Source organism: Schistocerca cancellata, chromosome 4 (genome assembly GCF_023864275.1).
Source record: "Schistocerca cancellata isolate TAMUIC-IGC-003103 chromosome 4, iqSchCanc2.1, whole genome shotgun sequence".
Classification (NCBI taxonomy): domain Eukaryota; kingdom Metazoa; phylum Arthropoda; class Insecta; order Orthoptera; family Acrididae; genus Schistocerca; species Schistocerca cancellata.
In genome coordinates this window covers 524,113,281-524,126,364 of record NC_064629.1, presented here as the reverse complement: position 1 = coordinate 524,126,364, position 13,084 = coordinate 524,113,281, and the positions used below count along the sequence as shown (strand labels likewise).

The 13,084-nt window shown below is 35.5% G+C and overlaps 1 protein-coding gene across 3 annotated transcripts in view; it reads right to left on the bottom strand.

The window, feature by feature from the left end:
- The window catches only part of LOC126183403 (UTP--glucose-1-phosphate uridylyltransferase-like), a 208,199-nt gene that overhangs the window by 12,828 nt on the left and 182,287 nt on the right, over window positions 1–13,084 (bottom strand). For all 3 annotated transcript variants that reach the window (XM_049925350.1, XM_049925349.1, XM_049925348.1), the window contains exons 4-9: window positions 11,660–11,865; window positions 11,510–11,585; window positions 11,270–11,413; window positions 9,352–9,490; window positions 8,056–8,193; window positions 5,295–5,461 (exon numbers count right to left, since the gene is read on the bottom strand). In XM_049925350.1, the coding sequence (XP_049781307.1) occupies window positions 5,295–5,461; window positions 8,056–8,193; window positions 9,352–9,490; window positions 11,270–11,413; window positions 11,510–11,585; window positions 11,660–11,865 (870 nt within the window). The remainder of the gene's footprint in view (window positions 1–5,294; window positions 5,462–8,055; window positions 8,194–9,351; window positions 9,491–11,269; window positions 11,414–11,509; window positions 11,586–11,659; window positions 11,866–13,084) is intronic.

Genomic DNA, 13,084 nt, shown 5'->3' with positions numbered 1-13,084 from the left:
GGTTTTACATTTTATTGCAATTAAATAACAGGAAAGTTGCACTTTAACATCTGCACATATAGAATTCCAGTTTTTAAGAAAAGTATTCACAAATTTTAAAACAGATGATTTTTTTATATTTACCTTTTTAACACATGCTGTGGTTTTTGTGGCTTTGTGTATTTTACGTTATAGCTGTTTTCTTTCACAGATTGTCATCTGCAACCATACAGAACTTAACGTACAAAACTATTTTTCACATAGGATGAAATAAGGTTAATCATAATGGTCTAATATTCCTTACTGTAAATAACTTATGCATTAAGCCCTCTAAGGTTGCAGATGACATACTGTGAACGAAGAACAGCTAAAATGCAAATTATGTAACAAAAACCATGTCATGTGCTAACAAGATATACAGGATGTCCCAGGAGAAATGGTCAATATTCGGGAATATGACAGGAACACTCATCTGAAGCAAAAAACTTCATATGGACACATGTCCTATTCTGAATAATTTCCAAGACAGAATCCATTTGTTTTTAGACTAGTGGCATGCACATACAAATATGTTTCTTAACCACACAAGCTATTTGATGTTTTATTGTAGAACAATCCACCTCATTGCTTTCAACCTCGCTGCTCAGGATGTTGTTCTACCATTAAACTAGCCTGTTGAATGTGTCATGAGTGAAGTAGTTTGAGGGACTGAGGGTGCAGCAGAAAGAATCATTGGTTAACTGTCTTTGTACACATGCTGGTGCTGGCTAAAATGTTTACAGTGTCTGCTATGGTAGTGCTCCTGCTGCTGTCAAAGAATGCTGTTGGTGCTTTCCAATACATTAAATTCCTGATCATAGAGTGTTCAGTAGAATTTTCAGCTCATTGGGTGAAACAGGCATTATCTCATGTTCCCATTTTTCTTCTGGACATGTAGTTCAACAGCGTGTGCAAGAATAGCAACATACTGTTTAAATGGTGCTGTGTAGTCCTACTACCAGCACATGGTGACTTTCTGTGCTGTATCAGTATCCCACGAACTTCTGTATGGTGAATATTACGTGCGGAAAACTTGTACCCATTTCAAATACAGTGAGCCCACAATCTTCACATTGACAACAATGCTGCAAGACTTGAATTATGTCACTGGTTAAATGAAAATCATTATTTGGTTCCATTAATAGTATTCACTGGGAAAGTCATGTTTATACAGAATGGAATCAACAAAACATGTTAATCATTAATGGTCATAGGAAAATCCACACACTACAGTGGAAACCAATTTCCAAGTTACATTTTTATCAAAGTTTGGTGTGACATGATAGTAACATGTTGATAGGCCCAGTCAATTTAGAAAAGCAAATGATGGAGCAGAATTACCTTGAGAATGTTCCTTTGGTCAGGTGGACTACACTGTAGTTACAGCATGGTGAAACCCCTCCACATTTTACCAGATATGTGTGGGAACATCCCAACCACAGTTACAATAACTGCTGAATTGATCACTGTAGTACAAATCACTGACCACCAAGATCACCATACCCTACACCACATTTGTTTATGGGGTTGAATCAAGTCTGAGGTGTACAAACAAAAGGTGAATACATGAGATGAACTGCTTGGTCACATTATGGATACTGCTGCCTTCATTAGGAAATGTGCAGAGGCACTCCGACAAGCAACACCATACAGTCTCCCAGGCGTTTAAAAATGTATTGTAGTTGTTGGTGGAATAGTCAAACATTTATTGTGAACTGTATAACAGATAACAGCTCTACTGTAAGCTGTATGATAATGCTTAGAGGTGAACATGTTAAAAATACATATTTTTCAATTAACTTAATACTTTGTGAAACACATGTTGTAATGTTTACCAACTGTTTTACGTGTGTACATGTGTAAACCTGACAATATATTCAATAACGCAAAAAATTAATAAAAGTGTAAATTATATCTGTTCTATCTCAGGAAACATCCAAAATAGGACATGTGTCCATCTGAATTTTTTCTGCTTCAAATGATTGTTCCTGTCACATCGCTGAATACTGTTCATTCCTCCTCAGATACCATGTATATAAAAAAGTTTTTTCTCTGCTTTAAAATTTGTGAATACTTTTCTTAAAAACTGAAATACTACTGTATGTGCAAATAGTAAAGAAAAATATTTATTTAATAGAAACAAAGTAGAAACTCAGTGATGATCTGTAACTTTAGTGGAACATGTCTAGGTAAAAAGAAGAAAAAAATTGTGTGCATTTCAGGAGGAGCCTACCCAAAAGCAAATTTCCTGTAGTTTTATGTGCTTTTAAGGAGATATCATTGGAGAACATATGATAAACAGGAGGAAAAACATTTGTCAACATGTACACTTTAGCATTTTCTCCTGAAATGCCAGTAGTATATAGATGTTCTCTGACTACTCTGCACAGTCAGCTGGTTCTCTGACATCACAGTAGCAGTCAGCTATTATTCCACCACACATCCACATTGTCTTCTTTCCATAATGCAAAGGAGCACTAAGACTCTTACAGTTGCTGCAACATGTAGCAATTCACTACTTTTACTACAGCAGTGGAAAATCCTGTATGCATTACAAATTACAGAAGCAGTAGAGGTAAGCACACACCACATATTTGAGAAGGTGAGTGGTCAACACACACATAAACTCTGTCTTTCTCAAATTCTTCTTACAATCTTTTACATTTTTCATATCACAGGATAAGTGATCAAGGGTGGATGAATACCTCACTCCTCATAGGTGATGCTCCGAAAACGAACAGTAATTCTGTGCATTGACGGCCTGCTATGGAGGAACGTAATGCATTAGGGTAACACCATCACAGTCGTACATAAGAATCACCATAACTTTAGACCACTCCATTTGCATCATCAACAGAACAGGCTCTGTTAACAGTATGCTATGCCTTCTACATTGTTGGCAATAGGTTCTACACAATGCTGGTGACCTCTTTTAAGGGCAGTAACAGGTGCAAACATGTAACTCTTTTGTATCAGTTGTGAATAAATAGTTGCCACTATTTAAGTTCCAATCCTCGTCTATCTCCCCTTGCAAGAGGATTTTTTGTGTGTTCCTTTTGTATAATTTGTAATAATCTTACACATCCTACATCCATGTGAATGTCTTGCTGTATTGGATTTATGGAATCTAAATCAAAAAGAAAAGAAAGAAAAACATGCATGGCCATTCATTTGCTTCAGATAAAGAGCTGCACATCTCAGTACAATCATGGTTCTGTAGGCGACCACAACCATTTTTCCACACAGACATTGACCATCTTGTTTCACAGTGGGAAACAGTTTACTGACTTTTTCCCATCTGTCTCATTTTCATTTGTCTGCCCCTTATACTTTGTACAGTTGCACTAAAATGTTAATCATTTGCATATCAACACAAGAAGTTTACCTCATGCCAATTTGATATTTAGAGCATGCCACCTTTGCAGTTCTTCAGTTTTAATGGTCATAAGTCTAAAATTGAATATTGTTATTATTGATACTGATCATACATATTACAAAACCAGCAATTATAGGTCTATATGAATGGTTAGGCTTCCGTATCTTCAGAAAGGGGCCAGAAGGCAGAGTATCTGTCTTGTAGCCTTGGAACATTTTTCACTGGATTGTCAAACCTTCCAAACACCTCCTTCATCTATTCAAGTTATCCTAATTTTGTAAGAACTCTCCAGAGGTAATATCAGGACAGCTTCATACATCACCTTCTTCCTCTGAAACATCAAGCAATTGGCAGATTCCCAGTTGAATACCTTGCCTTAGATTATCACTTAAGTTTATTTAACTTTACAGCAGAATCGGGTATAAAACCTAAATTCCAAAGTGTTTGATCACTTACGACTGAGCTGAAAGTTTGCATAAAAAAGTCAATGCCGTCCATTGTTTATTTCTCATAAGCACAAGGGGGTGGTTTATAGTTAAATGTTCATCAGTATCAACAACACTAAAGATCAATACAAGTTTGTACTGGACAAGGATAAAGAAGAACTTTTACCATGGTCTTTTCAAAGGCTTGATCCTAGCATTCACCTGAAATGATACTGAGGAATCACAAAATTTAAATCTGGAGGGCTACACAGATTTTAGCACTGCTCTTCCTGAATACACATCAGTTTCCTTAGCCACTCTATCACCTCTTTCAGTTTATATAACAATGTTGCACATGATGGAATACTACTAATAATTAAAAAAAATACATACAATTCAGTGAATTCAGAGAAGTAGGATTTGTAACAGTCTGTATCAACTTTCACTGTTTATATCAGATGTCTAAAAGTTTCTACTGTGTAAAATAGACTGTGGATAGTGGCTGTATAAAATTGCACGATATTAGCAGAAGGAATCACTCATGAGTTCCTAATCATTACCAGCAATCCAGCTAGCACAGTGATTGTGTGTAGGGAGTTAAAAAGAAAGAGGTACAATGGTTGAGCAACTACTCATAAGCAACACATTTCTGCAACCAGTGGTAAATGATGCTTGAGGTGGTCTAAGGAGTGACACCACTGGACTGTGGATAACTGGAAAAAAGTGATCTGGAGTGATAAATCACACTTCACCCTGTGGCATTCCAATGGAAGTATTTGGATTTGGTGATTGCTGTAGAACATTACTTGCCATCTTTTGTAGCGTCTACAGTGAAATTTGGAGGAGGTAGTATTATGGTATGGGGGTGTTTTTCATGGTTAGGGTGTGTACTGTGTACAGTAGGGGAAGAGTTCAGAGATGATGAGTGTCTGTATCAGCATGACAGTGCATCCTGTCATAGAGCAGTATCTGTGAGGCAATGGTCTGTATAAAATAACATTTCTGAAATGGACTAGCATGCCCAGAGTTCTGATGTGAACCCAACGGAACAACTTTGGGATGTGTTAGAATGCCAAGTTTGCTCCAGACTGCAGTGTCTATCACTACCTTCTCTGTCTTTGGCTCTTGAGGAAGAATGGGCTGCCATACCTTCACAGACATTCAGACACATTGTTGAAACTGTCTGCAGCAGACTTCAAGCTGTTATAAAGGCAAAGGGTTGAAACACCCTGTATTAATGTCTACTAATAGGTGTTCTGATACTTTGATCAGATTATGTGCATTCATTTTACAATAGCTTAGACTGTTTCAGTACATTGAGTTACATGATGATTCATTATTTCATATTATTAGAAAAAAGTACTGAGCTTATAAGGAACAGACTTCTGATTGAGTTTATAAGACAAAGTGTAAAAGAAATTGGATATTTGGTGAAGAGCTAGGTCAAAAAAATCAATGTTCTTGTATTTATTTACCTTTGCAAAATGATTTTCCCCAAGTTTCACAAGTGGAGTTGTTGGAAACATCCGTTGTGGACTCATCACAAGTGATCCATGATTTAAGCTGTACAGATTACTCATAACAAGCAACAAGTCTGATGTTTTCTTCACAGGCAGGAAACGACTTCTGGGCACATTTATCCCTGTAACACACAAGTAAGCATAGACAACTAGATATGAATATTTGCATTAAAACTAATACATATCCAATGTTCTTTAACAATACATTAAGGTGAGCTACAAGTTCTGTGAATGAAAGGTAGAAGTTGCTGAAATATTTCCACTTTGACTTTGTAAACTACTGCTATGCTGTGAACAAAGAGACATATTTAAATCATCAGCTGTTAAAGTGTCTTGTGATCAGAATTTCCTAACATGGCTTTGCATTTGATCAATGGGAGTGGACAATTAAGCATTTACCAAAAGCAAATGAAAGGTGGTAGAATGTTTTTGTTTATGCTTCCATCAATAATTAAATGGGCAGTATCAGAATTAAAATACAGCAGAAGTTTTCTTAAGGATGTTGTGGTAACAAATCTCCCATGTACTACAGGGGATGATCTGACAGGGATGATCCAGAAACTGTAATATCAAATTTTATCATTTGCTAGTTGTTTTGCCTAAGATGTTATACATTAAGAGTTTAGATAAACTATAGTATTGTTGATAACTGCACGAGTTCCATACTCTTTTAATAATGATTCACTAACATATATCATGAAAGTGACCTTACTCAAAACTGCTGGAAAAAAGAAGTTTGTTGCCTTCACATATAAAGTTTTAAAACAGGAGCAACTATATATTGGAACCAATGTATTGACTATTCACAATGAGTTAGCAATTAATAATTATCAAATATACTTACATTCTGTTCATCAATTCATGGCTAGAGATATGTTTATTTCAGTTCAACATCTGCACTGCTAACTAAAATTTAATAAATTTTAGTATTTCTAACATTCATTTGTTTCTGCATAAGGTTTTGAAAACAATGTTTTCAGTTTTAAGTGTGGAAACAAAAAATACAGTGGTACTAGAACAGAAATTAAATACATTTTGTGATATGAGCTAGTCTGTTCTGTGATAGTTACCCATCTGTTGACCCTACAGGGGGTGCTCAGTATCACTACAACACATTCTTACACATCCTTCGGCATTCCTTCCCAAAAAATCACAAACTCCTGCAAACATGCATGACTGCCCTTCAATTCTGACACACATGCTCCTCCAATGTGTGCACATTGTTGATGAGTCCCCATAGGCAGAGGCCTAAAGGATTAAGGTAATGTGAATGAGGAGTCCATGTTACTTGACCCCCTTCACTACTACAACACTCATTAAATGTCACTGTTAGGTACTGCACAAGACACAGAAAATGAGATGATGTACCATAGTGCATAAACACCATCCATTGTCTTTGTGCAATGGTAATGTTTTCCAAAAGTGTAGATAGCTTGTAGCATTGAAATTGATGATAAAAAGCATCAGTTAATGTGTCTGGTAACATATATGGCCCTATGAGTCTGTCACCCACAATTCTTGCACACACATTAGTGAACCTCATGCCATGCTTTCATGGTCACTCAAGGATTTCCATCCTTGTAATAGGTTTGGTACTAACTTTTAAATGAAAGCAGGTTTCAATTTTTTTACTTGGTCCACTTCCTGGAGGATCATTTAACTTAAAATCTGTGGAAGAAACATTAGGCATATTTTTTTCTTTTGTAAATATGCATTTCATATTTTTGTTTTTATGACAAGTTCTACATCCTTGCAGATTTCCTCATTAGAGCTCTATGGAACAGGAAGTATATCTATCTATTTAGTGCAGTGATGGTTATGGAGGTAATTTGTGTCAGATTCTGTACTCCAAAACCCACCACAGATGCTTGAAGCAGTTCAAGTTGGATGATGGACATGGAATGTGGGGAATTAAAATTCATTTATGTATTCAGCTGGGCAGAAATAGCAGAGTGAACTGGGGAAGTGTCATCCAGAAGAACAGTGCCCATGTTTCGGACCAATGTAAGTGCCACATGACATACACCGTCACCAAAAGGCTGCAGTTCACAGTGTAAGAAATCAGTTGTCTCTTTTTGGGGACACAATGGTATTCTTTGATAAAATTGATCAAACTGACAACAGTCTAACAATTTGTCCTCATAAAAAGTACGAGATGTCTCCCATTTTGTCTTACATACATTTGGTCATTTGTATAAATGGATAAATAACATGCTGCCTAACATGCTGTATATTAACTTCCTTAACTGCGATAAGAAAAGGAGAATTCTGGAACCCAATTCTCAGTATTATCACCTCATAAAGAAACAGAGTTTCATTAATTTGATACTTGTCTGTTGAAGTTCTATATCTAGCTGGGTGCAGGGCAGATAACTGTGCATGTTGAATTAAACTGTAAGTAACAGCCAATCCAGCATATGAACTCATTCAATGAGCAGTCAGTACAAATCACACTAGTATCAGCAAATGAAAGACTACTCAGTAATAATGATGCAAATAGGAGCTTCTCATAATATGAGCTGAATGTCCACTTTTAGCAACAAACCGTTATAAAAGTTATTTTAAACAGGGTTAGAAAGATGTTAATACAGTTCACTGTCAAATGAATATATCTGTCAAAGTATATAGTAGGCATGCAGAAAGTGCAGATTGGTGATAAAACACTGAAGAAGTAGTTGAAGCGTGTTGTACTTAAAAAAGATTAAAAGTAAAGTACCTAAACCACCATCGAAGCACTTCATAGCGGCTCCCACAGCTGTTTCAAGCTGTATCACATTTAAACCATTATCCAGAGTTTTGTGATTTACTATAATTTCCATATTTAATGTCTTTTCCTCCACAACTCGGTCAATAGCTGAAAGAAATAAATTAACAAAATAGTATAGCAGTACTGACTTTAAAAAAGTCAACTAGAAGTGATATGAATAAAATAGAGGGAAACATTCCACGTGGGAAAAATATATTTAAAAAGAAAGATGAGACTTACCAAACAAAAGCGCTGGCAGGTCGATAGACACACAAACAAACACAAACATACACACAAAAATCTAGCTTTCGCAACCAATGGTTGCCTCGTCAGGAAAGAGGGAAGGAGAAGGAAAGACAAAAGGATATGGGTTTTAAGGGAGAGGGTAAGGAGTCATTCCAATCCCGGGAGCGGAAAGACTTACCTTAGGGGGAAAAAAGGACAGGTATACACTCGCACACACACACATATCCATCCACACATACACAGACACAAGCAGACATTTGTAAAGGCCTTTACAAATGTCTGCTTGTGTCTGTGTATGTGTGGATGGATATGTGTGTGTGTGCGAGTGTATAAGGTAAGTCTTTCCGCTCCCGGGATTGGAATGACTCCTTACCCTCTCCCTTAAAACCCATATCCTTTTGTCTTTCCTTCTCCTTCCCTCTTTCCTGACGAGGCAACCATTGGTTGCGAAAGCTAGATTTTTGTGTGTATGTTTGTGTTTGTTTGTGTGTCTATCGACCTGCCAGCGCTTTTGTTTGGTAAGTCTCAACTAGAAGTGACATATACTAAAGATATTATGATGTATAGGTATCACTTTTTTAAACTAAATCTGAATGCTACATTGTATAAACTATTCTACTGATATCATGCTGGAGTTTTGAGCTCAGTTTGCGTGCTTGCAGAAAAACAATAATGACTCAACTGTCAATATAGCTGTCATGAAATGTCATTAAGAAATAAGCTTTCATAATTTGACAACTACATAAGTAAGAATCCCAACAAAAATTTAACATCTACTATAGCTCCAACAGCATCAAAGGAACAAACTTATAAAATAGTGACAGTAACTGAAACATCAATGTCACATGGCTATAAAGATCAGCTGATATAACATGCAAATGGCAATCATACTGAAATAGACCTAAAGTAATAAACAATGTAATCAAATACAGCAGAATCTTTGGTCTCATAACGTAATGTGATAATGTACTTATACGACACATAAAATGCAGTGGAACCAAACGAGTCCAAATTACATACCATCAAGTTTGATCCAAAGATTGTTTGTGTTAAAGAACTTGAAAGTCTTAACAGACTTAAAGTCATCTACATGCTCCTTTGGCACCTGAGCAATTTCAAGTAGACGCAGTTTGTCTTCATATTGGATCAGTGTACCACCCTACAAGAAAAAAAAAATACTTTCAATAAATATGTTATCAATATTTCACTTATCACATCTCATTTTGCACAATTAATTTTTGACGGGAGTGTAAACAGCCATGTTTAATTTTAATTAAGTTCCGAACAGTGCTTATTTACAAAACAATAAATCAGTCAATAACAAAAATTGTTGGTTTTGAAGTATATCTGTGCTGCTAACATACATTACAAACAATCCACGTATTTTTATTGGATCTTTAAGTTATGTTTAGTGTGTAAATTAAAAGAAGGAAACAGCTTCAGATTATGTTTCTTGTGGTCCACATTTAATAACAGTGGTTTGTAGCAGTATGAAAGTAAGATCATGTAATACACTATCTAGGGCATCAATCCTGTTTTTTTAGATCACTCAGAAAACTGCATTTCAAGTTAAATGCAGCAACAAATTCTAGCAGTAAAGTAAGTAATATTGATGCTGCAAATACAGTTATTCCTGCAGGTACTCGGATATATGTAAAATACGTATTATAATACAGAAGTCTAAAATATCCTTTGTAATTTTTCTGCACTAATGCTAACATGCTATTTCTGTTTCATGACATCTTCTTTACTAACAATGAAATACAGGTATTAGTCAATAAAAAATGAAATGTTTGCTTGCAATCAAAGCTGCTCTCTTAATTTTATTCTGAAAAAAAAAAAAACAGGACTAAAAATGTTGATCTTGCCACTGTCTATATTTAAAGGGGGTGGGGTAAGGTAGTCCATGTGATAGCTTAAAACATAAATAAAGTGTATGTAATTGCTTATAGTTAATATACAAATGGTACTGAATGATATCAGTAGTGGTATCTTTTACAACAGTGAAAATTAGTTATCTGTCTCTGGCACACAGTGTAACTGTGCAGTACTTCAGGTTATCGAGAGAGAACATAATGAGAATTTTCTCTTAATTCAACACTTGAGAAATCTTTTCTGCAGAAAAGCAACATTGGAATCAAACAGAACCACTAAGAAAATGACCATATTAAAATATTTGATGCAACTATAAAATAATACAAGGAGCTTCAAAAAGTAAGTTATACCATTGCACAACAAGAAAGACAAACTGTCAGAATAGAGCACATGTTCAAGTTTCCCTGCATAGACCATTCCTCTGCAGTACATATAACAGGTGCAACACCATGTGGAAGTGAAATGGCATGACAACAGGAAACTTACTTCAAAGTTGACATATGTGGGACAGCACAATTGTTGTCGAGAAACATACTGCAAGCACATTAAAACTGTGCATATATGGAGCAAATGCTATGTCGCATCCAGCCACAGTGAAATAGTGCCAACAGTTAGACTAAGTCTACACTGACATAGGTCTGGAGAAGGAAAACCATCAACATTGATGATGGAAAACAATGCCCGAGCCATCAATGAACTGATTGACAGCAGTCTCAGATTTTCTGAGAATGAGGACATTCACACAGTGGTTCCTGAATGGCTCCATGACCAAGGAGTGCATTTCTATTATCAACTGGTAGAATGTTCCAACTGTTGTTTACATAGACTTGGTGACTATGTCGCAAAATAGAGCCACGTATGTGTGTCACTTTTAAGTGTGGTGTAGCATTCAATAAAAGTTACTTGGCCTGCCATGAAGTGTAACTTACTTTTTGAATTCTCCTTGTACAGATAATGTGCCCACAGAATTCAATGTTTTCCAAGGGTAGAGACTGACAGATCTTTAAACTACATAGTGTTCAAATGATGAGTCTGCAATTTCACACCAATTATATTTACATACCTTAACATCAGCTTTTGTTTTATCTGTTACTTCCATAACAAACTCTGGAGTCTTCTTAGTTGGGTGAAGGAGAAGATTCAATATATTGAGGTCTACTGTTGCTCCAAGGTTGTCAATATTTGAAACAAAACAGTACTCCCGACCCTTGCAAAAGGAATTTAATAGTTAGTATGTACATACTTTAATTTGATGACATATATATTGTTATTGCAGTACTGTATAAGTATGCTTTTAAATTACCTGTTCAATAAATTTCTTTAAGAGACCTGAGTTTTTAAAACTTTCATAAAAGTCTCCATGTCCAGGTGGATACCACCTAAAATAAAAATAATTAACTTGTATGTAAATGCTGTCACTATCTGCAGAAATAATATATTGTATAACACTTACGCCTCAATGTCCACTTCTACATCACAGTTTTTTGCAACTGGTAGTAGAGAGTCCCTGTTAATCCGAGGGAAACAACTCTGATTGAATGTATAGATTTCAATTTGTAAACCTTTGTATTTTCTAATAATTTTCAGAGTATCTTCATCAGTGTTGAAGGAATTCATGAGAACTAGAGGAACATTGGCCTTGTATGTTTTGTTGAGATGCTGAAAAAGGAAGTTTTATTAGGCCTACATTGCACATGCAATTTGTCTTAAAATAACTCTCAATAAGTATAGTTCATTAAGCATAACATTTTTATATATAAAAACATAAAAATCACTTATTTACTGTGTGCTTATTGAAAACTGGAATGAGTTTAACATCACCATTAAAGCTCTAAAGCCATCTTCAAAAGTTCTGCCAATATTTTTCTCATATCTGATACACTGAACCACTGCTTCCTACTTACCTATCTCTATTTCATATGTTCCTGCTACATTTTTTATTGTTTTTCTTCAATTTAATTTACTATAATTTAGCCTGTAAGAATGATAGATGATTTTCACAACATTCAGGCACACTGTGTATACTATAATAGCATTTTAGCTAAGTTTGATCATAGAAAACAAGAATCTTGTTGGTAATTGAAGTCATTACTTTTCATTTTTATTGGAGTTTATGTGATTTCCAATTACTGTTGCCTTTCAAATATCACTGTTAATGACAACATGCAGCCTACAGAATACCAGCTTATCAGTTATCGAGGACAATGTAATTAACCACTCTGAACTAGCATCACAGGCATGTGAATCAGAGACTCCAGACTCCTTCCCCCTGCAATACCCCACCACTAAAATTGGTAGATTGAAACTCTATGCTTTTCAGAGCCAGATATAATATGCTAACATACTTCTTTTCCATGAAATATATCTTCTGCAGCCTATCTTCATCTTAGGCCAAAGTAGTCTCCATAATCAGGCTATAAATTTAACTCTGAAGAACCAATACTTTCATTTCATCATAGCATTGTTCTTGTAGTTAGTAGCTCACACAGTTCTACAGGCTATTAGTTATTGTAGTGGCCAAATATGATGGAAAAACAAAGGTATGAAACATTTTCAGAACAGTTTTTCCAAGATAACACTGCTATTAAATATGATAATTTTTTTCATTTCTTCACTATTGTAATATAACATTACAGTCTGTGGTCATGATTGATGACAGAAAATCCCATGGAAAACAATCGAAGAAGAGAAGAAAAAGCTGGACCTCACTGAATACCAGTGGCAGATAATTCATCACATTGCTTGACTCAAAAGTGTAATGTCTGATATCTGTCATATATTAAAAAAGCTAAATGTTAGAAAAACATATGTTGTAACACATTTATTTACAAAGTTGCGCACTCACTCAAGAGGTAAGCTTCATTTTTTTGAGAAATGC